The 27398-nt window shown below is 44.2% G+C and overlaps 1 protein-coding gene across 7 annotated transcripts in view; it reads left to right on the top strand.

Annotated features, from left to right (window-relative positions):
• The window catches only part of ssbp2b (single stranded DNA binding protein 2b), a 441186-nt gene that overhangs the window by 410457 nt on the left and 3331 nt on the right, over positions 1-27398 (top strand). For all 7 annotated transcript variants that reach the window (XM_078214850.1, XM_078214849.1, XM_078214848.1 and 4 more), the window contains one exon: positions 6260-6358. In XM_078214850.1, coding sequence (XP_078070976.1) covers positions 6260-6358 — 99 coding nt within the window. The remainder of the gene's footprint in view (positions 1-6259; positions 6359-27398) is intronic.

The following is a 27398-nucleotide window of genomic DNA, read 5'->3' as shown; positions in this document are numbered from 1 at the left end:
TTGCAGAGGCAGGGGTCGAGGCCCAGGCCACGGAATTTGGAGATGAGTTTCATGGGAATAATGGTGTTGGAGGCTGAGCTGTAGTCATTAAATAGGAGTCTGACATAGCTGTCTTTGTTATCTAGGTGTTCCAGGGTTGAGTGCAGGGCCAGGGAGATGGAGTCTGCTGTGGACGTGTTGCGGCGATAGGCAAACTGTAGCAGATCCAGGTGGTCCAGGAGGCTGGAATTGATTCGTGCCATGACTAGCCTTTCAAAGCACTTCATAATGATGGATGTCAGAGCCACCAGACGATAGTCATTGAGGCACGCTGCTTGGTTTCTCTTAGGTACCAGAATGATGGTCATCTTCTTACAGCAGATAGGGACCTCAGATTGTTGTAAAGAGAGGTTAAAGATGTCTGCGAATACCCCCGCCAGCTGATCCGTGCAGGATCTGAGTGTTCGTCTGGGTACCCCATCCGGGCCAATCGCTTTCCGTGGGTTGACCTTCGAGACCTTCGAGAAAGCTGCTCTGACATCTGCAATGGTGACCCCAGATACAGGTTCTTCCAGGGTGGAGGGCATGCTCTCGCTGACCTCTTGCTCAAAATAGGCATAGAATGCATTGAGTTCATCAGGGAGGGGTGCATTGGTGCCGGCGATTTTACATGCCTTCATCTTGTTATGTCTCGCAGAACTTACCATAGTTGGCGGGGGCCCGTGTGGCAAGCCTGGGACTGTAGCTTGGTCCGGTACTGTCTTTTGGCATCTTTGATGGATCTCCTTAGATCGTATCTGGCTTTCTTGTGTAGGTCAGGGCCGCCTGACTTGAAAGCCTCAGACCTGGACTTTAGCAAGCAGTGGATAGCCCTGTTCATTCATGGTTTCTGGTTGGGGAGCACACGGATTTGTTTCTTTGGCACACAGTCTTATTGCTAACTAACTAATTACTTACTTACTACTAACACACTTATTAATGAAGTCAATTATTGTAATGGTGTACTCGTTCAGGCTGGTCGCAGAGTTTTTAAATACTGACCAGTCCACTGACTCCAAGCAGTCCTGTAGGAGATTATTCGATTCCTCAGACCAACATTGCCCGACTTTCTTTGATGGATTCTCCCACTTCAGTTTTTGCTTGTAAGCTGGGAGCAGGAGCACAGCCTTGTGGTCTGATTTGCCAAAGTGTGGGCGGGCAATAGAGCGGTATGGAGTCACATGAAGTCACAGGTAGGGTAGAGCAGGCAGCAATGACATGTGAACACCCTTGAAGGGATATTTAAAAGCAATTTGGACTATAATGACAAAATTATAACTGCCAGAGCAGAAACTGATCGCAGCCAAGGGAGGGAGAATGAAGCCTAGGTTGAGGGTAACACTTGGGTTTCTGTAGATCCCACCCCTTCTCAAGAAAGCCTGAAAAAGAAATCCCCTACATGTCTAATCTCTTTCCTGGTAAGTTTGATTTGTTAGGCAATTTATCACTGCTCCCATCACTCAGGCCTTGGACTAAAATTGGAGTCAGACCCCGGTGATGTTAGGGAAGTCGCTGCTGTATTTTAACTCCTCCCGAATCCCCAGTTCATTTCATGTCAAGTATGACAGGTTAAATTTAGGACTACCTAAACTACCTATTGATAAGAGTTGAATTCAGGTCACAACCAATAAACTATACCAGAAATAACAATCACATGGCTCAGAATTTTTATGAAATGGTGATTAGTAATAATCTTTAAAATGCATTGTGATTTACATAAGGGCATAAGAACTAGGAGCCGGGGTAGGCCATCTGGCCCCTCAAGCCTGCTTCACCATTCAATAAGATCATGGCTGATCTTTTCGTGGAGTCAACTCCACTTACCCACCTGCTCACCATAACCCTTAATTCCTTTACTGTTCAAAATTCTATCTTTGCCTTAAAAACATTCAAAGAGGTAGCCTCAACTGCTTCACTGGGCAGAAAATTCCACAGATTCACAACCTTTTGGGTGAAGATGTTCTTCCTCAACTCAGTCCTAAATCTGCACCCCCTTATTTTGAGCCTATGCCCCCCTGTAGTCCTAGTTTCACCTGCCAGTGGAAACAACCTCCCTACTTCTATCGTATCTATTCCCTTCATATTGTGATATGTTTATATAAGATCCCTCCTCATTTTTCTGAATTCCAATAAGTATACTCCCAGTCTACTCAGTCTCTCTTCATAAGCCAACCCTCTCAGCTCCGGAATCAACCTACTGAATCTCCTCTGCACCCCCTCCATTGTCAGTATATCTTTTCTCAAATAAGGAGACCAAAACGGTACACAGTACTCCAGGTGTGGCCTCTCCAGCCCAATTACAGCTACACTATAACCTCCCTGTTTTTAAACTCCATCCCTGTAGCAATGAAGGACAAATTTCATTTGCCTTCTTAATTACCTGCTGCACTGTAAACCAACTTTTTGTGATTCATTCACAAGGACACCCAGGTCCCTCTGCACAGCAGCATGCTGCAACTTCTTACCATTTAAATAATAGCCCATTTTGCTGTTATTCCTACTAAAATGGATGAACTCACATTTGCCAACATTGTACTCCATCTGCTCTTGCTCATTCACTTAAACTATCTATATCCCTTTGCAGACTCGGGGCCCGATTTTACCATCACATTGCGCCCGTTTCCGGGTGTGGAGACTAGGTAAAAAGTCGGGCGTGAAGCGAGTAGCGTGATCCGCATCCGTCTCTGTGCCAGTTCCCCCTTTACCAAGGCCCAAAAACGGCCGCGATTGGGACCGCGCCAGAAACAGGCGCAACAGCCATTTAAATGCATGCATTTAAATTGACTTAATGGGCTGCCCGCCCAACCTTACCGGCACTTCCCCCTTTACCACCACGTTCGCCCATCCAGAATCAGCGTGAAACAGACATGCTCCATATAAGTCCGATTCGGGCGCTCCATCAGTGAGGGTTAGTGAGGAGGTAAATGCTGAGTGTCCGATGGCTCTCTGCTTGAGATCAGTGGGGGGGGTCCGATGGCTCTCCGCTTGAGATCGGTGGGTGGGGGTGAAAGGGGGGTCCACTGCCACTCTGCCTGTGATCAGTTGGGGGGAAGAGGGGGTCCACTGCCACTCTGCCTGTGATCAGTGGGGGGGAAGGGGGGTCTGCTGCCACTCTGCCTGAAGTCGGTGGGGGATGGGGGGTGGGGAGAGGGGCCCGTGATCAGTCTTGGTGGCGGGGGTGTGGGGGAGATAAGGGAACCAGTAATATTGTGAGGGTGGGGCAATGTCTGTGCGGGCCAGGGGGAGGAATTATTCGGCCCGGGAGGGATGTGGCAGGGGAGCAGCATTCTAGCATTTTTTTTCTGTGCGTGCACACTTGGAGGCACCGATCAGAGCTGCAGGGTTTCAGACACGTTAAGCCTCGCCCACAGGCTTGGGCAGCGCAATTCGAAATCGCTGATATTTTTGAAGGCAGAGTGCGTATGGGGGGGCGCCTGAGGAAGGGTCTAAAAGTCAGATCTGAAGTCTGCCTAGCACTTAGAATCAAAATGGTAAAATAGGGCCCTGAATGTCCTTGGCTGCTGAAGTGTTCCCTGACTGGAAGGGAACACTCTTGCATGGCGATTGTCGCGTGATGTCCATTCATCTGTTATTATAGCATCTGCATGGTCTTGAAATTGGGAGTGTTTCAGATCTGACTTTTAGACCCACTCTGAGGCGCTCCCATACGCACTCTGCCTGCAAATATATCAGCGATTCCGAATTGCGCTGCACAACCCTGTGGCAAAATAGGGCCCCCTGCACACTTCGCTCTACCACTCATCTTAGTGTCATTTGCGAACTTGGGCACACTGCACTCAGTCCCCAACTCCAAATCATCTATGTAAATTGTAAACAATTGTGGCCCCAACACTGATCCCTGAGGTACACCACTAGTCACTGATCGCCAACCAATTTGTGCTATTTTAACATGATTTATGACAATTCCTGACTTGTATTTGTAATATACACAACAGTATGCTACTTCTGTAACATATGTATTTCAAACATTTGAATGTACAGATTTCTGTTGGCAGTTTCTTTCTTTCAATAAATCTCAATTGGTACCAGAAATCTCAAGCTGCAAGTCAAAATAACATCAGTGTCCAGTGGTTCTGCATTAGAGTTGCTTGAACTTAAAAATAAAGACCCACTGGATGGAATTGTCCCAAAATTTGTCAGTGTCAGTTTCAGTCTGAAAACTGGCATGTAGCTCTCTAGCCATGCAGGCAGGTTTTCTCTCCAAATTCTCTGACACATGGTGCATTGAGAATCTGGGGATGTGGTTTGCGATGCCACTCTGGTGGGGCGTGGCCTGACGGAGCCAGCCTTCGAGATCCATCTTTAACGGGCGCTGTAATCTGCCATGTAGTCTGCCATCATATCCAGGCGCCATATTGAAAAGGCACCCAACATCATTGACCCACTATTAAAGAAAGAAGGAGGACCTTCCAAAAATGAAGCTGGATCTCTGGGACCACTCCGAAGTCGGAAGATAGTCCTCCTGAGAAAGGGGATTGATCTCCAGGAACATTTTGTGGTTGGAAGATGTGGACACTGAATCAGGAAGGTCTACCTGTAGATGCTCTACCCAACCACTGTTGTGGTGTTCCAGGGTTTAGGGTTGCCGTCAGCCTCCATCCTTAACTCTGGAGGCATAAGTCCTGACACTTGCATGCTGTTCCAAGCATGTTTCACAGGTAGTTTCTTGCTGGTGTCATGTGTTGGTGGCCAGAGGTTCATCTGCGTCCCATTAGCAGGATGCAAATGCTTTTATTGTGAGCCTCCAGTGGTTGCTTGATCTGCCATGGTGGACACGAATGGAAAATCCCACTGTAAATTCTCATCACTGTAAAACCAATTTTTTGGGCCTCCCGTCGAATTCCTCCCCCCCCCCCCCCTCCCTCACCGCCTGCCATTGAACCTGTCAGCGGGGACTTTGGAGAATTGAATAGAAAGATACTGATTATCTAAACCCCCAACGGTGAATGTCTGCAAACAGTGGCCCAGGTTGTGGTTAATTCACTAAGTACAACAGTGGGCAGGATTCTCCAATTTCATCCATGGCCATCCCACTGCAAGTGAGAACAGAGAGTTTGGCATTCCAGCCAAAGCTTCATTCAACTTCAGTGGCACTGAGAATCCCAGTCGTGAATGAAGGTGGAGCTTTTTGGCGATTGTGTTTGGAAAAAGGGCACAGTGAGAAACTACTTGGACATTTTAGTTTCCCTTTTAAGTGCAACAATAGAACAGAGCACTTCAAAAACTCCACAGCAGGAGCAGAAGAAAGAGCAGCAAAATCTGCACATTAAAACATGGAGACAACACAAAACTGATCTCCTGGCAACAAGATTAAAGTACCCTCTGACTTGCAGCAAGTCCATTTCTCTGAAAGAATCCTAGAACAACCTCAATTCTCTAATTACACTTCAGGAGAGATGAACCTCTTCTTCACCAGGCCTGCACTGTGTATTTTCCAAGACAAGACAATTATGTGAATTACAAATTATTCTTTTGTTTATAAATTGTAAAGGTCCCACTATTCCCTCTCACTGTATTTTCCTCTCGTGGGTGAGCGAGTGACATAGCATTGGGTTTTTGGGATGAAAAAGTAAATAAATAATCCTCTTTATTTAAACTCACAAAAGCTTGCTGCTGATTATTCAGATTGTACGCGCACTTAAGGATTAAGAAACACAGAGCTCTTCCTTTTCAAAAAAACATGCTGATTATGGACAGTAAGGGAAGGCAACAGGGTTTTCCGTTTTTTCTTGTCCCTGTCGATAAGAATGATAATTTCAAATTTAGCAAATTTGCATTGTTTCTTCATGCATAAATACGTATAATAGAGAACTAAAATGATATAAATTAGAATATAGTAATTATGCAAATCATTGAAATAGACATATTTGCATTGTTACCATGCACAAGTACATATGTACACCCAGTTGTTAAGAAAATGTGCCCATAACTTTATTTGCATTTCTGAAACAAATGAGACCTGCAGCTAACTAAGAGATTAATTTACTTTTAATTGTTGAAAGGAGTTTGTCATATAAAAATAGTTTTCTAGGTACAGATATTGTGGTTTCAAGTGGGAACACCCCAGGATAAAATGTGTTAGAATTCTGTTTAACGTACATATTCCAAGAACGTCTAGCATAATTTATGATTAGTTTTTTATCAAGCCTCTTTGCATTGTAATGTGATTAAAGCTTGCAATCAGATTGATGAATGTTCATTTATTTGTGTCTGCCCATAGAATTCTCCCAGTAACATAAGTATGAGTAATCCGCCTGGCACTCCACGTGATGATGGAGAAATGGGTGGGAACTTCCTGAATCCCTTTCAGAGTGACAGCGTAAGTATTCTTTTTTTTTAATGGCCAATGCACTGCTCAGTACAATAGATCCATTACTTGGATAAAATATATGGGGAGTATATGCAGTTCTGATTCATCTGGAAGTTTATTTTGAAACTTGCAAATGCCTGCTGAATTCCTTTTTGGTGATTAGTAGCTATCGATTTTCCATATTGTGTTTACAGTCACACATGGTTAAGAAAAATAACTCCCTCTTGAGATTGTCTCTTTTTGGTTACCCAGCTATTCTATAATTATTCCTGTTCTACAATGAGACTTGGAGTCTGAATATCTGAATTTTGATGGAATGACTCAATGAGTCATTCAATTTTTCGCGGGGTTTCCTTGTTAGTAACATTAACAAGGAAAGTTAAGTAACTTTAACCGGAAAACCGGAAGTAGGCCGGGCGCGGAGTGACGTGGGAGGAAAAATTGTATTTTTTAAAATAAAAGCTACTTATGTGGGGGGAGCTCTCTCAGTGTTTCAACCGGAGCAAGGTGGTGAGGAGCGAGTTGAGGCTAGACTAAAAAGGGTAAGAGATCGACTTTTAATACTTACTTTTTCGCGGGGTTTCCTTGTTAGTAACTTTAACCAGAAAACCGGAAGTAGGCCGGGCGTGGGGTGATGTGGGAGGAAAAATTGTATTTTTTTTAAAGCGCGCGGGAGGATTAAAAGGGAGGCCGCAGTATACAGCGGGCAGCATCGGGAGCGGGCAGTGGAGTGAATCATAGAAATCATAGAAACCCTACAGTACAGAAAGAGGCCATTCGGCCCATCGAGTCTGCACCGACCACAATCCCACCCAGGCCCTACCCCCATATCCCTACATATATTACCCGCTAATCCCTCTAATCTACGCATCCCAGGACACTAAGGGGCAATTTTAGCATGGCCAATCAACCTAACCCGCACATCTTTAGACTTTGGACTGTGGGAGGAAACCGGGGCACCCGGAGGAAACCCATGCAGACACGAGGAGAATGTGCCAACTCCACACAGACAGTGACCCAAGCCGGGAATCGAACCCAGGTCCCTGGAGCTGTGAAGCAGCAGTGCTAACCACTGTGCTACCGTGAGTGGGAAGCAGAGTGAGAGCTGTAAGGGCTTTGGCTCACAGGGCTTCGGGGGAAAGGGCGAAGCGGGGTAGGATTTTTCTTTTCCAATCCTACAAAGGAAAAGGGTAGCTATGAGTGATAGGCCAGTTTGTTGCTTTCGGTTTGGATGTGGGAGTTCCTGGAAACACCTAGCCGCCCGGAGGTTCACATTTGCGCCAGGTGCGTGGAACTGCAGCTCCTGAGGGACCGCGTCAGTGGCTTGATGACCTTAGTCGAGTCAGGGAGAATGAGACAAATGGACATGAGTTATAGGCAAGTAGTTACACCGGGGCCTCAGGGGGAAGACACGTGGGTCACAGTTAGGAGGAGTAAAGGTCATAAGGGTAACGTACCAGAGAGTATTCCAGTGGCTGTCTCTCATAATAGGAAGGGCTCGGCGACAGGCGTGAGAGGGGAGGGGAGTGAGCAATTAGTGGAGGGGTCACCTGTAGTTGTCCCCCTCCAAAACAAGTATATTGTTTTGGATAGTGTGGAGGAGGATGACTCTTCAGGGGTAAGCCACAGTGACCAGGTCACTGGCACACAGTCAGACTCTGTGGCCCGGAAAGGAAAGAGAGGGATTAGGAGAGCAATAGTGGTGGGGGATGCGTCGGTTAGAGGCACGGACAGGCGATTCTGTGGGTGCGAACAGGACTCCAGGATGGTAGTCTGCCTACCTGGTGCTGGGGTACTGGATGTCTCCGAGCGGATAGGAGGCATATTAAAAGGGGAGGATAAAGAAACGGATGTCATTGTACACATTGGTGCAAATGACATAGATAGGAAGAGCAGGGGGATCCTACGAGAGCAATTCAGGGAGTTGGGAAATAGGCTAAAAAGTAGGGCCTCCAGGGTGGCCATCTCTGGGCTGCTCCCAATGCCTAGGGCCAATGAGGCTAGGAATAGGGAGATAGTACAATTGAATGCTTGGCTAAAGGACTGGTCCAGGAGGGAGGGCTTCATATTCCTGGATCACTGGGAAGTTTTCAAGAGAGGAGGGCACCTGTACAAGAAGGACGGGTCACAACTAAATTGGAAGGGCACGAATATCCTGGCTGGGAGTTTTGCTAGTGCAGTTCGGGTGGGTTTAAACTAATATGGCAGGGGGGTGGGGATCAAAAAATTATGTCTACAAGTGTAGAGGCTGGGGACGAGCTTGGGGCTAGGACAAGGCTGGCAAAGAAGAAGAGCACTCTGGGGGAGGATGACCTCACTGGGCCTGGAGGTCTGGAGTGCATCTACTTCAATGCAAGGAGCATAGCAGGTAAGACAGACGAACTTAGGGCCTTAATGCTTACGAGGAAGTTGGATGTGGTTGCGGTGACAGAGACTTGGTTGAAAGAGGGACAGGGCTGGCAGCTGAATATTCCAGGGTACAAGTGTTTTAGGCGAGACAGAGGAGGGGCCAAAAGAGGTGGGGGAGTAGCAGTATTAGTTAGAGAGCATATTACAGCGGTGCAGAGGGAGGACAATTCAGAGGGGTCGTGTAACGAGTCACTGTGGGTGGAGCTCAGAAACAGGAAGGGTGCAGTCACTATGTTGAGGGTATACTATAGGCCCCCCAACAGCCCAAGGGAAGTGGAAGAACGGATATGTCAGGAGATAATGGATAGGTGCAGGAAAAATAGGGTTGTTGTAGTGGGAGACTTCAATTTCCCTGGTATAGACTGGAAATCGGGTAGGGCTGGGAGTCTGAATGGGGAGGAATTTGTAAAATGCGTACAGGAAGGTTCTTTGGAACAATATGTAGATAGCCCGACTAGAGAGGGGGCTATACTGGACCTAGTACTGGGGAATGAGCCCGGTCAGGCCTTCAAAGTTTCAGTAGGGGAACATGTGGCAAATAGTGACCACAATTCTGTTAGCTTTAGGATGGTGATGGAAAAGGATGAGTGGTGTCCCAAGGGTAAGGTGTTGGATTGGGGGAAGGCTAAGTTTAGTGGGATTAGGCAGAAATTGGCAGCTTTTGATTGGGAGAGGCTGTTTGAGGGTAAATCCACATCTGGCATGTGGGAGTCTTTTAAGGAACAGTTGTTAGGGCTTCAGGACAGGCATGTGCCTGTAAAAAAGAAGCATAGGAAGGGTAGGATTCGAGAACCGTGGATAACCAGGGAAATTGAGGGATTGGTCAAAAAGAAAAGAGTGGCATACGTTAGGTCCAGGCAGCTAAAAACGGAGGGAGCTCTGGAGGAATACAAAGAAAGTAGGAAAGAACTCAAACGGGGAATTAGAAGGGCAAAAAGGGGTCACGAAATGTCCTTGGCAGACAGGATTAAGGAGAATCCCAAGGCATTTTATTCATACGTTAGAAACAAAAGGGTTGTCAGGGAAAAAATCGGACCTCTCAGGGACAAAAGTGGGGAATTATGCTTAGAGCCCAAAGAAGTAGGGGAGATCCTAAATGAATACTTTGCGTCGGTATTCACAAAGGAGAGGGATGTGTTGACTGGGAGTGTCTCGGAGGGGAGTGTTGACCCGTTAGAGAAAATCTCCATTACAAGGGAGCAAGTGTTAGGTTTTTTAGAGAATATAAAGACTGACAAATCCCCAGGGCCTGATGGAACCTATCCAAGGCTGTTCAGGGTGACGAGAGATGAAATCGCTGGGCCTCTGACGCAAATCTTTGTCTCATCACTGAACACAGGGGAGGTCCCAGAGGATTGGAGGATTGCTAATGTGGTCCCGTTATTTAAGAAGGGTCGGAAGGATAACCCAGGAAATTATAAGACGGTGAGCTTGACGTCCGTGGTAGGGAAGTTGTTGGAGAGGATTCTTAGAGATAGGATGTATGCGCATTTAGAAAGGAATAAACTCATTAACGATAGTCAGCATGGTTTTGTGAGAGGGAGGTCATGCCTCACTAACCTGGTGGAGTTTTTTGAAGAAGTGACTAGAATGGTTGACGAGGGAAAGGCCGTGGATGTCGTCTATATGGACTTAGTAAAACGTTTGACAAAGTCCCTCATGGTAGGTTGGTGCAAAAGGTTGGATCTCATGGGATAAAGGGGGAGGTGGCTAGATGGATAGAGAACTGGCTTGGTCACAGAAGACAGAGGGTGGTAGTGGAAGGTTTTTTTTCCGGCTGGATGCCTGTGACTAGTAGTGTTCCGCAGGGCTCTGTATTGGGACCTCTGCTGTTTGTGATTTATATAAACGATCTGGAAGAAGGTGTAACTGGGGTGATCAGTAAGTTTGCGGACGACACGAAAATGGCTGGACTTGTAGATAGTGAGGAACATTGTCAGAGGCTACAGAAGGATATAGATAGGCTGGAAATTTGGGCAAAGAAATGGCAGATGGAGTTCAATCCAGATAAATGCCAAGTGATGCATTTTGGTAGAACTAACGTAGGGGGGAGCTATACGATAAATGGCAGAACCATAAAGGGTGTAGATACGCAGAGGGACCTGGGTGTGCAAGTCCACAGATCCTTGAAGGTGACGTCACAGGTGGAGAAGGTAGTGAATAAGGCATATGGCATGCTTGCCTTTATAGGACGGGGCATAGAGCATAAAGGTTGGGGTCTGATGTTGCAGTTGTATAGAACGTTGGTTCGGCCCCATTTGGAATACTGCGCCCAGTTCTGGTCGCCACACTACCAGAAGGACGTGGAGGCTTTAGAGAGAGTGCAGAGGAGGTTTACCAGGATGTAGCCTGGTATGGAAGGGCTTAGTTATGAGGAGAGATTGGGTAAACTGGGGTTGTTCTCACTGGAAAGACAGAAGATGAGGGAGTGACCTAATAGAGGTGTATAAAATTATGAAAGGCATAAATAGGGTGAACGGTGGGAAGCTTTTTCCCAGGTCGGTGGTGACGTTCACGAGGCGTCATAGGTTCAAGGTGAGGGGGGGGAGGTTTAACACGGATATCAGAAGGACGTATTTTACACAGAGGGTGGTGGGGGTCTGGAATGCGCTGCCGGGCAAGGTGGTGGAGGCGGACACATTGGGAATGTTTAAGACTTATCTAGATAGCCACATGAACGGAGTGGGAATGGAGGGATACAAAAGAATGGTCTAGTTTGGACCAGGGAGTGGCGCGGGCTTGGAGGGCCGAAGGGCCTGTTCCTGTGCTGTATTGTTCTTTGTTCTTAAATTGTACTTTCAACATAGCACAACTTATATGTGAGTGTTATTTTTTTAGCACTGTTCACAGAATCTGACGATCCATTTGGCCCATTTTGTCTGCACCAGCTCTCCAAGCAAGCATCATGACTTAATGCCATTCCCCTGCCTTTTCCCCGTACCCCTGCACATTGTTTCTGCTCAAGTAATCATCTAATGCCCCCTTGAATTGTTTCTGCTCAAGTCATCATCTAATGCCTCCTTGAATGCCTCAGTAGAACCTGCCTCCACCACACTTCCAGGCAGTGCATTCCAGGCCCGAGCCACTCATTATGTGAAAAAGTTTTCTCATGTCACATTTATTCTATTTCAATTCTGCATTAATTTTAAAAAGTTCATCTTTGCTAAGCAATTTCTGATGATCATAAACAGTGGAATATATTTATTTAATATTGGAGTTGCAAGTGTAAGGATGTTGTTTAATTGCATATTTTGCCAATCCAATCTGGCGAGCATGTGGTAGTATTGAACTAATATTTAAAGGATCACAGATTTTTCATTTGTTAAAACTAAGTAAATTGGGGCTCTGCTTTTGGGGGAAAATCCCTGTAATAAATGTGCCCCATTGGTAATAACTGTGGGAAAGAGTGAAGGTGAAGTGTTAATCCCTGAAGGATTCTACAATATGCCATTGTAACTGCAACCTTCCAGAAACTACCCATGTTTGGTCTGTGAGAAGGAGAATAGTTGCTCGGTTGACATGTCTGACAGTCTGCACTTTGACCCTATGTGATTTAGTTGAGTGCAAATCAGTGGAGTTCATGGTCCTGGATGTCCTCGGTGAAACCAACATTCACAAAACCCAGTGCTGACTGACAATAGTTGACCTCCATGAAACTGCATTGACAATTGTGTTTTCTCTTGAAAGAAAACAGAATTCAGGCATGCACGTGTGTATATGTGTGTATATAAACACTACCATACAGCTTCCTCAGTAGTTTGCAACCGGCATTTTACTTTGAAATAGATTATATTGTTGCATGGGTAAATATAGCAATTCATTTGTGCACAGTAAGTTTTACAAGCAGCAAAAAAATTGAATGATCTGAAGTTTTAAAATATTTGTTCTTGTAATATGGGTGATGCTGGCAAAGACTCATTTATTGCCCATCCCCAGGATCTCTGAGAAGATGGTGTGCTTTTTCCTTTGAATCATTGAGGTCTTTGTGGTGCTCTCACAATGGTGTTAGGTAGGGAATTTTTGGATAATGACCCAGCAACAATGAAGCGACAGCAGTATCTATGTTTTTGGTGTTGTTGGTTGATTCGGGAATGCTGGCTAGGCATGCAAGTGAACCCTATGTTCTTCAGATTGTGTTGTGTGATCATTTGTGTCCTATTGAGCTTGCAGATGAGGACTTGGCTTAATGACTGATCAGATACTGCAACACCAGCTCTGCTGTACTAAAATGTCAGGCTAGATTATGTGTTTGAATCTTAATGTGTGACTTGACCCACAATATTTTTCATAAGTACTCTGTATTGAGACAATCTGATGGTAAAGTGGTAGAATTTTGTTCTAATTTACTCTCCTCTTCACTACCCCCTCCCCAAAAACATCTATTGCTTCCTTTTAATATGTAATTTTGTTCAGTATTGGCATTTCTTTAGTTAAATGTTCGAGCAAATTTCAAAATGTATTTTAATACTGTAATTGTTTCAGACTACTCGTTGGCCTGAACTTTCTTCCTCAAGGTAGGAATTATGAATCAGGTTATTTCCTGATGTCACCTCCTGCCCAAACATGCACACCCACACAATTTGCATGGGCTGGAGTCACGGCCACTGTCTCTTGGGGCAGGTGTGAGGTGGGAATGAAGATGGGCGGATGCCAAGGTGGGCAGCTTAGAAGACCCTTCTTTGTTTCTGAGATTTCAACCCAGTTCTGTACATGACTGTTAGGCACCCCAGCAACTTCCATCATATTCCCCCAAGCCTCCTTCATACCTCAGTGCCCCGCTCCATCCCTCACTGCCTCCTTCTATCTCCCATGTTCACTCATACAGTATCCATCATGGAAAGAATTCATGAGCCCTCTCTTAATATTGGGAAGACATGAAATGCTCATGAAACCATAAAAATAAACAATTTAAAAACTTGTTCAAAAACCTTAATCCTATTGGGAGTGCATAGAACTCTCAAACAAACACACAGCTTTTCAACCACCACTTGGAAAAAATGTAATCTACTTAGATGCTCATAAAGCTGTCAATCAAAACAAAACTCACAGTCCCCATGGTAATTGTATTAACAACATTGCTGAGCTGCATCAAGGGACACAGGGTTAGTGCAGGAAGATGCAATTGACGTAGAAGATCAGCTATGATCTAGTTAAGTGGCAGAGCAGACTTGAGGGGCTGAATGGCTTACTCCTGTTCCTATTTTCCTGTGATCCTATATAATCTGTGAACAAGATGTAGAGGGATGTGGACCGGTTAAGTGATTGAGCAAGAATCTTTTAGATGGAGTATGATGTATGAAAATGTGAAACTATCCACTTTTATTGAAGGATGGAAAACCAGAATATTTTTTAAAAGGTGAGGGAACAGTAAATGTTGGTATTTAGAATGGTTTGGTTATTCTTGTCTCTGAGCCATAGAAAGTTGATGTGTAGATATGGAAATATCAAAGAATTAGGAGGGTAAATGGTATGTTCTATTTATTGCTGGAGAGTTGGTATATAAGAGTAAGCAGGTCTTGCTGTAATTATATGGGTCTTTGATGAGATCACACCTGGAGTATTTTATCAGGTTTTGGTCACCTTGCCTAAAGAGGACAGACCTGCCTTGGATAAGCTGCAATAATGATTCACTAGATTGATCCTTGAGATGAGAGGATTGTCCTATGAGGAACGATTGAGTAGAATGAGCCTATAATATCTCATGTCTATAAGAATAAGTGATTTAATTGAAATGTTGTCTCTCTTGTAGAGACAATGGACTGCATTTTATGTGCCCCAAACTAGTGTGTTTTCAGTGGGGGCACCCTGAGGGGGTGTGAATCTTTGGAATTCTGTCTCCCAGGGGACTGTGGGGTGCTCAGTTGTTTAATATATTCAAAATGGATCAATAGGCTTTTTTGGGTATTAAGGAAATCGAAGGATAAGGAGAAAGAGTAAGAAAATGGAGCTGATGCAGAAGATCATGATCTTATCGAATGGCGGGACAGACCAAAGGGGCTGTCTGGCCTCCTCCTGGTCCTATTTCTTATGTTGCCAGTGGTCACCTAAAGATCATTAAGGCTGTAAGAAGTATTCAGTGTTGACTTGGAACCAATAGGTCATTCCTGGTTCATCAGCTGAATTATTTTGAATGGGTCACTGTACTAGAGGATGAGAGTATTGCTGATAGTTTCCAGAAGGCATTTTTAAAAAGTTCTACATACAAGATTTTGGAAATACAAGGTAATAAATGGGAATGTTCTGTCGAGCACGAACTAACAGAATTAAACTGGGGTTTGCTTGGGCCTATTGGTATTTATATTGTTCGTAAATAACTTGGGAAATACTTACTGCAAAATGGTAAATTAATTACATGATATCAAGCTTTCTGATCAATGTGAAAATACAAGGATGATTTAGAAGGCTAAGATTCTAGATCATTCATTCTAATTGCTTGAGGAACAACGCATGCATTTTCATCTAAACGACAGTATATTAGAATAAGAAACAACTGAAATATTAACATTTAAATGGTATTTGTTCACTTTTAGGTATAATTATTAATCATTCACTAAAGTAAAGGTGAAGCTATTATCAGAAAGCAAATCAAATACTAGGAACCATCTCAAGGGCTTTTGACTATATGTAGAAAGAAGTCATTCTGCCTTATTTAAATAGCTGGTGAGCGCTTCTTTGGAATATTGTGGGCAGTTTTGGGCACGCTATTTTTAGTTCGGTGATAATATATGGAGGGGGATTGGAAAAGAGCACCAAAGACGATTCTAGGGCTTATCAGTTGGGGGGTTCCTGCCGGAGGAGCGGGGACTGCAGGCGGTGCAGTGCAGAATCCTTGTTATAAGACAGATTCTCAGAGCTTAGTTTGTTTTCACTGCAGGAAAAAGAATAAGGAAAGATATCAGTGTATAAAATGCTGGTAAACATAGATATAAATATAGCAGAATATTTGTTCCAGGTCATCATTGTATAAGCACAGAACCAGAGGACCTGGGTTTTAAAATTAAAATTATCAAGCTACAAATTAAAACAAGATTGAGAGGGTAAGGTCATTTTTCACTACTTCAAGGGGCAAAATGCTTCTTGCACTGCTAAGGCTAGGTGATAACATTATCTGTGAAAGGCCCAGGTGGAAAGTGGAGGTCTGAGGATGAGTTAGTCTCCAGAAGTTTTACCAGATAACTTTTAAGCAGCAGTTTTAACACATTTTTTACTTTAAAATTTATTTTCAGGCAAATACATTACATGAAAAACTTTAACATTGTGGGCGGGATTTTCCATCTGCACTCGCCCCGAGGTCAACGGACCTTTCCAGGATCCACCCTTTGTCTGCTACAATTCCCCGTGGCGGGCGGAACGGGAAAGTTCGCCCCAATAGATCCAGTCAGTATAGACTGTGTTTGCACAGTACTTTCATACATTGAGTCAAGTTATTGTATGAGAACAGAACCCAAGAACCTGGGTTTTAAAATTAAAAAGCCACAAATTAACCAGTTTAATGCAAGACTGGAGGGTGTAAGGTCATTTTCTCCAATTCATGAGATTATAACCCCATGGTTCGTATTGTGTATGAAGGGTTTGAGTAAATTATAACGGCTGCAGCAGAGGAGGGTGACATCCTGAGCTAATCACTCCCCAATATCATTAGGTTTGAATGGATGGCAAGTGTAAGCTAAACTTTCTAATTCAATCCATTTGAAAAGCTGACTAAATGTTGTAATTGTCAATTTAAAAATGAACCTAAGGTGCATCACTTAATAAAATGCACTCTTATTACATAAGTCATGGCAACTTCTCTTGTATTCTGATGGATTTCAATTTTTTATGTAAAAATATGATCCCATCATTAATTAACCCCAGCACATAAAATTTTTGATTTCTCCATTTTTTGCTTTCTCGGTAACCAGGTGGTGCCCTCTTCTGTTTCTACATTGGCATAACTGTTTCATGAAGTAAATATTAAATTTCTTTGGATTAAAAGAAATTGAAAATGATTTAAATACCTATTAAATACCTATGGCATAATTCGGAGCCAGAATTCTTCGGTCTGCCACGCCCTGTTGCCACTACCAGTGAGAATGGAGAATTTAGCACTCAGCCAAATCTCCACTCACTGCAGTGGAACCGGAGCGGTCTGGGAATTCCGGCCCCTGTGTCAGGAAAGTGATTTTGTTTCTCTATTCAACGTTTGCTAAAAGGAAAACATTCGAAACGTTGGTTAATGTAAAAAGACATAAATCAAATCGTGATTTAAAATGATCTAAATAAATTGTGAAGTGGTCTTTGGTGCAGTGGTTACAGTTCCTTCCTCTGAGCCAGAAGCTCAGGGTTCCAGTCCCACCCCAGGATATGATCTTCAAGAAAGGTGTTTTCATAACACAGCCAAACAGTTTGACAGTGGAGGTCTAAAGATGAGTTTGTATCCAGAGCTTTTACCCGACTCAAAAACAGCTTCTTCCCTGCAGCCATCAAACTTTTGAGTGGACTTACCATATATTAAGCTGATCTTTCTGCACATTATTACATACTGCACTCTCTACTTTCCTTCTGCCCAGGCACTCTCTGAATGGTATGTTTTGTCTGTATAGCGTGCAAGAAATAATACTTAACAATGCTGAGTAGCACGGTGGCACAGTGGTTAGCACTGCTGCCTCATAGCACCAGAGACTCGGGCTCGATTCCAGGCTTGGGTAACTATCTGTGTGGAGTCTACATGTGCCCCTGGTTTCCTCCCACAATCCAAAAGACGTGCTGGTTAGGTGCATTGCTGTATTAAATTCTTCCTCAGGTTGCCCAAACAGGTGCCGGAGTGTGGCAACTAGGGGATTTTCACAGTAAATTCATTGCAGTGTTAATGTACGCCTACCTGAGACACTAATAAATAAACAACTTTTCACTGTATCCCAAAACATGTGACAATAATAAATCAAATCAAAAAAGATGATCAACCAGCAAATCCTTCCAACACATGCCAATGACAGGCAGTAAGAGGATTCCTGGTCAACCAGGTAATAGAAATAATGTCTGAAGCCACAAATATCATGACCAATATCCCCAAACTACAACATGCATGTAAAAGTGAATGTTGCCACAGCAACTTGCACTCGCTGAGTGAACTGTAACACACCACCAAATAAGTGGTGGAAATAACTTGTAGGTTAATTGAAACTGAATCCTGAAGTTGAAGATTTCTTCCATTTTTTGTTTCTGAGTGAAATTTAGACCTGTATTGCGTGCAGTGACCATTAACCAATTTAAGCAGTTATCAATTTATTTTCTTTGTCTCATTTCTTCTATTGTAATGGAATTCATTCCTTTTCTCATAATTGCAGAAATTAACTTTCTATCCACATTTTTAAAAATTTGGATTAATCCCTCTATTTATAATAAACAGTATTTTAATGTGAACTTTTTACACTTGTTGACTATTATGGACAGAATGTGTGCAGTCTTTTCAAGCCCATAATTAAAATGTTTGTATGCAAGATGTGTATATTTCCTTATCCTTAGAGTGATATTTCCTCATTTAAAATAAATTTTGGCAGCAGGCATTTTGGCTGATTTTTAAAAAAAGATCACAAGAGTAGGCAACAACACCTCCCCCACGATTATCCTCAACACCGGTGCCCCACAAGACTATGTCCTTGGCCCCTTACTATACTCCTTATACACCTATGACTGTGTGGTCAAATTCCCCTCCAATTTGATTTTCAAGTTTGCTGACGACACCACCGTAATGCGTCGGATCTCAAACAGGAAAAAGATAGAGAATGGATCTAGATAGAGAATGGACCTAGACCATGATCCTAATAATTATAGACTTACTGGTTTAGCAACCCTGCTGGGGGCAAATGCTGCGTGGCATTTTACAAAATGCATTCAATAGTTGGGTCAAATACAGAAATCATATAAATATGATTATAGAAGGAGTCAGTCGTGCCACTCTGATCTGGATTTCTTTGAGTATTAACTTGATTGGCGAATGATATCAGGTGGATTTGATAAAGATGTTTGAGATTCAACTCGGATTATTTAAAGAACGAGGACTCTTGAATTATGAGGAGAGCCACACAATTGGCTTTGTTTTCATCAGAAATAAGATGACCGATGTCATTATTCAGATATTTATGCTGAGAAGAGGCATTGACAATGTCAACGTTAATTTGGCTAGTGTTTGCAAAGACACATTCGTAAGCTTCAAGGAAGTTCACAGATTCAAATGAGAAAAATAAATAGCATTTTTTAGCACCTTTCACATACACAGGATGCCCTAAAGTAATTGACAGACAGATAATTACCATTGATGTACAGTTACTGTCAATTCACACATAGCAGGGTCCTGCATTCAGCAATTAGATAAATGACTAATTAATCTGTTTGGTGTAAATGCTGGTCGTGGCATTAGGAATTTGCCACTGCTCTTCTTTGAATATTGAAATGGGATCTTTTCCATTCCATTGAATACATATACAGGGCACTTAACATCTGATGTAAAAAATGGCACCTCCAAGAATACAACAATCCTACAATCCTTATCTAACGTGTCAGATAAGATTATCCGCTTAGGTTCCTGCAGTTTTGAAATCACAACCTTCAGACTCAGGCACAGGTGTGACATGTGTTCAGATGCACCTGGGCACACGTGCACGCACACTCCCTATCTCCCTACTTTAGAATCATGGAACAGATGTCACTGAATTGAAGCATCAGTCTAGAGTATTTCATCATATCTCAAGTGTGTTCAATCTATGACCATCTGACCCTGGAGAAGACTGCTACCCACTCAGCCAACCCTGACACCATAGAAAGGACTTACTTTTGGTATGGATCACTTCAATTTTTCAGTGATTAAATGATTGTCAAGTTGAGGCATGTTATATGAATTAGTAAAGTAAAGTAAAAGTTTATTTATTAGTCACAAGTAAGACTTACATTCACACCGCAATAAAGTTACTGTGAAATTATTGATTAAACATATTTTAATTAATTTGATCAATATGTCAGTGAATTAGCCAACATCTGTATGCTTCATTACTGTGAACACACATGGTCCTTTAGTTATACTAACACTTTTGAATGGATGGAGAGTGATTTTAATATGCAATGTGATAGTATAGTTGGGATGTTGCTTCCAAACCTCTAGCCAAGTGCATTAGATTAAATGGAGTAAAACCATCTCCATTTCACTTCACTTTGATGTAGAAATGCCGGCATTGGACTGGGGTGGGCACAGTAAGAAGTCTCACAACACCAGGTTAAAGTCCAACAGGTTTATTTGAAATCATGAGCTTTTGAAGCGCTGCCCCTTCATCACTCACCTGATGAAGGGGCAGTCATTCCAAATAAACCTGTTGGACTTTAACCTGGTGTTGTGAGACTTCTTACTGTGCTCACACCACTTTGATTTTGCACTGGCTATTGTAAATCTCTAAACAAGTGTGAATTTGTGGGCTGTACTTTATCAGTCCTGGATAGATGAGCTGGAAGATGGGAAGCCTCATAAGCTGGCGGCAGAAGGTACTGGGAGGAGAGCCCGACTACTTCCTGACAACAGGAGATTTTCTAAATTGCAGGAATGGTTGTAATGTGGCCATCTACCGACCAGAGGTAGATGGTCTGGTCAAATAATTAATAGTCCATTTAAGGATCACTTCCCACCCCCAAAGGCATTTTACTTCCTACCCCCAATGCCATCTTGGGGAGACTGCCAGATGAACCTTGCAGCTCTTAGCAGATTCCTGAGGTTGGAGTTGGGGTGGGGCTTCTGGAATGGGCATTCCACAACCCAAAGAGGGGCCTCACAGCAGTGATGACTGCCCCTTATGCTCCAATGCCACTGCTGGAAGGTTCTGCTCTCTGTAATCAGAAGGACCTGTCTGTCTGTCTGGCCCCAGCATATTAAATAAAAAAGCTTTCCTCTCCTTCAAAGGTGCCTCATAATGTTGGCATCCATTTCTTCTTCTGTGGGCAACTCTACCGAGCTTGCTGTTTCCCTGATTTGGCTGGCAGCTCTGAGGGGCAGGCTGTTGTTATCAAATAGACGGTGGTCCCAACAGTGGCCTCTTAATTGGTCGCCATTAGTAATAATCTCTCATGGCCCCTCCCCATGAACTTTCAATCTGCCTCCAGTCCCAGTGACAGGATCTCCTTGCATCTGAGAAAATTCTGGCCTGCATTTCACAAGTGCTTAGGCAGCCTATCAGATTCTTGGGAATTTTTAAAACTTTGAAATGAATATTCTAAATGTTAAGAAAAGATGTGCTAAAAATCAGCTGCCTGCATTGAAATTCATGAACAAAGTTCTATTTCTCAATGTAATTGAGTGGTCATTTAGTACAGGGATCTGTGAATGTCACATAACAGATTCTGTTCCACACTGGACTGACCAAAATTAATCCTTAGATTTATAGTGATATTTTCAGGCCTATGCATTATGTTTTGTTTAACATGGCATTTAAATATTTTGGAAGCATTAGGCATTCAGTTCATAATGTCAAGAAGATTGTATAATGTGGAGATGCCGGCGTTGGATTGGGGTAAACACAGTAAGAAGTCTCACAACACCAGGTTAAAGTCCAACAGATTTATTTGGTAGCAAAAGCCACTAGCTTTTGGAGCGCTGCTCCTTCGTCAGGTAGGTGGGAGTTCTGTTCACAAGCAGGGCATATAAAGACACAAACTCAATTTACAAAATAATGGTTGGAATGCGAGTCTTTACAGGTAATCAAGTCTTAAAGGTACAGACAATGTGAGTGGAGAGAGGGTTAAGCACAGGTTAAAGAGATGTGTATTGTCTTCAGCCGGGACAGTTAGTGAGATTTTGAAAGCCCAGGCAAGTCATGGGGGTTACAGATAGTGTGACATGAACCCAAGATCTCGGTTGAGGCTGTCCTCATGTGTGCAGAACGTGGCTATCAGTCTCTGCTCAGCGACTCTGCATTGTCGTGTGTCGTGAAGGCGCCTTGGAGAACGCTTACCCGAAGATCAGAGGCCGAATGCCCTTGACCGCTGAAGTGCTCCTCAACAGGAAGAGAACACTCTTGCCTGGTGATTGTCGAGCGGTGTTCATTCATCCGTTGTCGTAGCGTCTGCATGGTCTCCCTAATGTACCCTGCCTCGGGACATCCTTTCCTGCAGCGTATCAAGTAGACAACGTTGGCCGAGTTGCAAGAACATAGAACAGTACAGCACAGAACAGGCCCTTCGGCCCACGATGTTGTGCCGAGCTTTATCTGAAACCAAGATCAAGCTATCCCACTCCCTATCATCCTGGTGTGCTCCATGTGCCTATCCAATAACCACTTAAATGTTCCTATAGTGTCTGACTCCACTATCACTGCAGGCAGTCCATTTCACTCCCCAACCACTCTCTGCGTAAAGAACCTACCTCTGATATCCTTCCTATATCTCCCACCACGAACCCTATAGTTACGCCCCCTTGTAATAGCTCCATCCACCCGAGGAAATAGTCTTTGAACTCTATCTATCCCCTTCATCATTTTATAAACCTCTATTAAGTCTCCCCTCAGCCTCCTCCGCTCCAGAGAGAACAGCCCTAGCTCCCTCAACCTTTCCTCATAAGACCTACCCTCCAAACCAGGCAGCATCCTGGTAAATCTCCTCTGCACTCTTTCCAGCGCTTCCACATCCTTCTTATAGTGAGGTGACCAGAACTGCACACAATATTCCAAATGTGGTCTCACCAAGGTCCTGTACAGTTGCAGCATAACCCCACGGCTCTTAAACTCCAACCCCCTGTTAATAAAAGCTAACACACTATAGGCCTTCTTCACAGCTCTATCCACTTGAGTGGCAACCTTTAGAGATCTGTGGATATGGACCCCAAGATCTCTCTGTTCCTCCACAGTCTTCAGAACCCTACCTTTGACCCTGTAATCCACATTTAAATTAGTCCTACCAAAATGAATCACCTCACATTTATCAGGGTTAAACTCCATTTGCCATTTTTCAGCCCAGCTTTGCATCCTATCTATGTCTCTTTGCAGCCTACAGCAGCCCTCCACCTCATCCACTACTCCACCAATCCTGGTGTCATCAGCAAATTTACTGATCCACCCTTCAGCCCCCTCCTCTAAGTCATTAATAAAAATCACAAAGAGCAGAGGACCAAGCACCGATCCCTGCGGCACTCCGCTAGCAACCTGCCTCCAATCCAAAAATCTTCCATCCACCACCACCCTCTGTCTTCGATCAGACAGCCAGTTACCTATCCAATCGGCCAACTTTCCCTCTATCCCACACCTCCTCACTTTCATCATAAGCTGACCATGGGGGACCTTATCAAATGCCTTACTAAAATCCATGTATATGACATCAACTGCCCTACCCTCATCAACACACTTAGTTACCTCCTCAAAAAATTCTATCAAATTTGTGAGGCACGACTTGCCCTTCACGAATCCGTGCTGACTATCCCGGATTAATCCGCATCTTTCTAAATGGTCGTAAATCCCATCTCTAAGGACCTTTTCCATCAATTTACCAACCACCGAAGTAAGACTAACCAGTCTATAATTATTACCAGGGTCATTTCTATTCCCTTTCTTAAACAGAGGAACAACATTCGCTATTCTCCAGTCCTCTGGCACCATCCCCGTAGACAGCGAGGACCCAAAGATCAAAGCCAAAGGCTCTGCAATCTCATCCCTTGCCTCCCAAAGAATCCTAGGATACATTTCATCAGGCCCAGGGGACTTAGCGACCTTCTGTTTATTCAAAACTGCCAGGACATCCTCCCTCCGAACATCTATTTCCTCCAGCCTATTAGCCTGTAACACCTTCTCTTCCTCAAAAACATGGCCCCTCTCCTTGGTGAACACTGAAGAAATGTATTCATTCATCACCTCGCCTCTCTCTACTGACTCCATACACAAGTTCCCACTACTGTCCATGACCGGCCCTAACCTCACCCTGGCCATTCTTTTATTCCTCACATAAGAGTAAAAAGCCTTGGGGTTTTCCTTGATCCGACCCGCCAAGGACTTCTCGTGTCCCCTCCTAGCTCTCCTAAGCCCCTTTTTCAGCTCATTCCTTGCTAACTTGTAACCCTCAATCGAGCCATCTGAACCTTGTTTCCTCATCCCTACATAAGCTTCCCTCTTCCTTTTCACAAGACATTCCACCTCTTTTGTGAACCATGGTTCCCTCACTCGGCCATTTCCTCCCTGCCTGACAGGGACATACCTATCAAGGACACCCAGTATTTGTTCCTTGAAAAAGTTCCACTTTTCATTAGTTCCTTTCTCTGACAGTTTCTGTTCCCAACTTATGCCCCCTAATTCTTGCCTAATCGCATCATAATTACCTCTCCCCCAATTGTAAACCTTGCCCTGCCGTACGGCCCTATCCCTCTCCATTGCAATAACAAAAGACACCGAATTGTGGTCACTATCTCCAAAGTGCTCTCCCACAACCAAATCTAACAATTGACCCGGTTCATTTCCCAGTACCAAATCCAATGTGGCCTCACCTCTTGTCGGCCTATCCACATATTGTGTCAGGAAACCCTCCTGCACACACTGCACAAAAACTGCCCCATCCAAACTATTTGACCTACAAAGGTTCCAATCAATATTTGGAAAGTTAAAGTCTCCCATGACAACTACCCTGTGACCCCCACACATATCCATAATCTGCTTAGCAATTTCTTCCTCCACATCTCTATTACTATTTGGGGGCCTATAGTAAACTCCTAACAACGTGACCGCTCCTTTCCTACTTCTAACCTCAGCCCATATTACCTCAGTGTGCAGATCCCCCTCGAAGTGCCTTTCCGCAGCCGTTAAACTATCCTTGATTAACAATGCCACTCCTCCACCTCTTTTACCAGCTTCCCTACACTTAGTGAAACATCTATACCCCGGAATGTCCAACAACCATTCCTGTCCTTGTTCTACCCACATGTCTGTAATGGCCACAACATCGTAGTCCCAAGTACCAATCCACGCCCCAAGTTCATCTACCTTGTTCCGGATGCTCCTTGCATTGAAGTGGACACACTTCAACCCACCTTCCTGTCTACCGGTACCCACCCTTGACCCTGATACCTTCCCCAATACCTCACCACCCTCACTGACTTCTGGACTACAACTCCTTTTCCCACTCCCCTGACAAATTAGTTTAAACCCCCCTGAAGAGCCGTAACAAATTTCCCTCCTAGGATATTGGTGCCCCCCTGGTTCAGGTGCACCCCGTCCTGTTTGTACAGGTCCCACCTTCCCCAGAATGTGTTCCAATTATCCAGGTATCTGAAACCATCCCTCCTACACCATCCCTGCAACCACATGTTTAACTGCACTCTCTCCCTGTTCCTCAACTCGCTATCACGTGGCAACGTACCAGAGATGACCACATGTTTTGTCTTGGCTCTCAGCTTCCAGCCCAGCTCCAGAAATTCCTGCTTTAAATCCCCTGTATGTACCATGTACCTGGTGGATGGTGTTCTCACGTGAGACGATGGCATCCCTGTCAATGATCCGGCACGTCTTGCAGAGGTTGCTGTGGCAGGGTTGTGTGGTGTCGTGGTCACTGTTCTCCTGAAGGCTGGGTAGTTTGCTGCGGACAATGGTCTGTTTGAGGTTGTGTGGTTGTTTGAAGGTAAGAAGTGGGGGTGTGGGGATGGCCTTGGCGGGATGTTCGTCTTCATCAATGACATGTTGAAGGCTCCGGAGAAGATGTCGTAGCTTCTCCGCTCCGGGGAAGTACTGGATGACGAAGGGTACTCTGTCCGCCATGTCCTGTGTTTGTCTTCTGAGGATCGGTGCGGTTTTTCACTGTGGCACATCGGAACTGTTGATTGATGAGTCGAGCGCCATATCCTGTTCTTATGAGAGCATCTTTCAGCGTCTGGAGGTGTCTGTTGCGATCCTCCTCATCTGAGCAGATCCTGTGTATACAGAGGGCTTGTCCATAGGGGATGACTTCTTTAACGTGTTTAGGGTGGAAGCTGGAGAAGTGGAGCATCGTGAGGTTATCCGTGGGCTTGCGGTACAGTGAAGTGCTGAGGTGACCGTCATTGATGGAGATGCGTGTGTCCAAGAATGCAACCGATTCCGGAGAGTAGTCCATGGTGAGTCTGATGGTGGGATGGAAATTGTTGATGTCATCATATAGTTGTTTCAGTGATGGTTCACCATGAGTCCAAAGGAAGAAAATGTCATCCATGTATCTAGTGTATAGCATCGGTTGAAGGTCCTGTGCGGTGAAGAGGTCTTGTTCGAACCTGTGCATGAAGATGTTGGCATATTGAGGTGCGAATTTGGTCCCCATAGCTGTTCTGTGTGTCTGGATGAAGACCTGGTTGTTGAAGGTGAAGACATTGGGCCCGATTTTACCATTTGGAGTCTAAGGGCCGGATCCGGGTGTAATACAGATCCGAGTCCGGAATCCTCTTTGCAGCACGCCCATACACTTCTTGCCGGCTCCGGTCCGATCAGCGCAGTTGGCGGGGCTTAGTGCTGCCAGAATGATCGGAGCTCTGAACTGCGCATGCGCAGTTCGAAAAAAAATCTGAAGCAGCGCGACCGGGCGCAAAGAAAAAAACAGCAGAGAGCAGAGGGGTGGCCGAGGGGAGGGGGGGGGGGGGGGGGGGGGATGGACTTGGGAGAATCTTGCAAACTGAAAATAATGTAGCATCTTCTTTGTGCTGCCTAATTATCTATGGGAAAGGTAATTAAACTGCAGTGTCCTAGTGAGCAATTAGTGACCTGTATAATACATTTGTGATCTGTAACTGGATTGTTGATGTCCCTGTAGCCATAAGCCAGGTGCTCAAATGTTCGGAGTCATGTGGTGAACTTGGAAGAGTTGTCCCCGTGGTGGAACTTGGTTGGAAATAAGATTCAAGGAGATTACTAAATCTGGGAAATCAACCATAGTGAAAAGAAGTTTGTATTGGCTACTCTTCTCTCACATTCCATGGCAGATGTGCCCCTACTTATGAATGTGATTTGCATGGGTAACGTTGGGTGCAGCTAATCTGTCTCTGGAGCAGCCTTGGATCCTTTCTTTCATCTTGTTTTCATCTGAACATTGCACAGAATTAGAGGAATTCCCTTTGGAAGATAATGTCAAAATTATAATCACAGGAACTAAAAACCTGACAGTCAAAAATTTGGGAAAATATTTCAAAATATGGATGGGGGGATATATATTTTGAAATATTTTCGCAAATTTTTGACTGTCAGGTTTTTAGTTCCTGCGATTATAATTTTGACATTATCTTCCAAAGGGAATTCCTCTCATTCTGTGCAATGTTCAGATGAAAACAAGATGAAAGAAAGGATCCAAGGCTGCTCCAGAGACAGATTAGCTGCACCCAACGTTACCCATGCAAATCACATTCATAAGTAGGGGCACATCTGCCATGGAATGTGAGAGAAGAGTTGCCAATACAAACTTCTTTTCACTATGGTTGATTTCCCAGATTTAGTAATCTCCTTGAATCTTATTTCCAACCAAGTTCCACCACGGGGACAATTCTTCCAAGTTCACCACAATACTCCGAACATTTGAGCACCTGGCTCATGGCTACAGGGACATCAACAATCCAGTTACAGATCACAAATGTATTATACAGGTCACTAATTGCTCACTAGGACACTGTAGTTTAATAACCTTTCCCATA

The sequence above is a fragment of the Mustelus asterias genome, chromosome 6, assembly GCF_964213995.1.
Source record: "Mustelus asterias chromosome 6, sMusAst1.hap1.1, whole genome shotgun sequence".
Classification (NCBI taxonomy): domain Eukaryota; kingdom Metazoa; phylum Chordata; class Chondrichthyes; order Carcharhiniformes; family Triakidae; genus Mustelus; species Mustelus asterias.
Note: the sequence above shows the minus strand (reverse complement) of the source record. Positions and strands in the feature narration are given on the sequence as shown.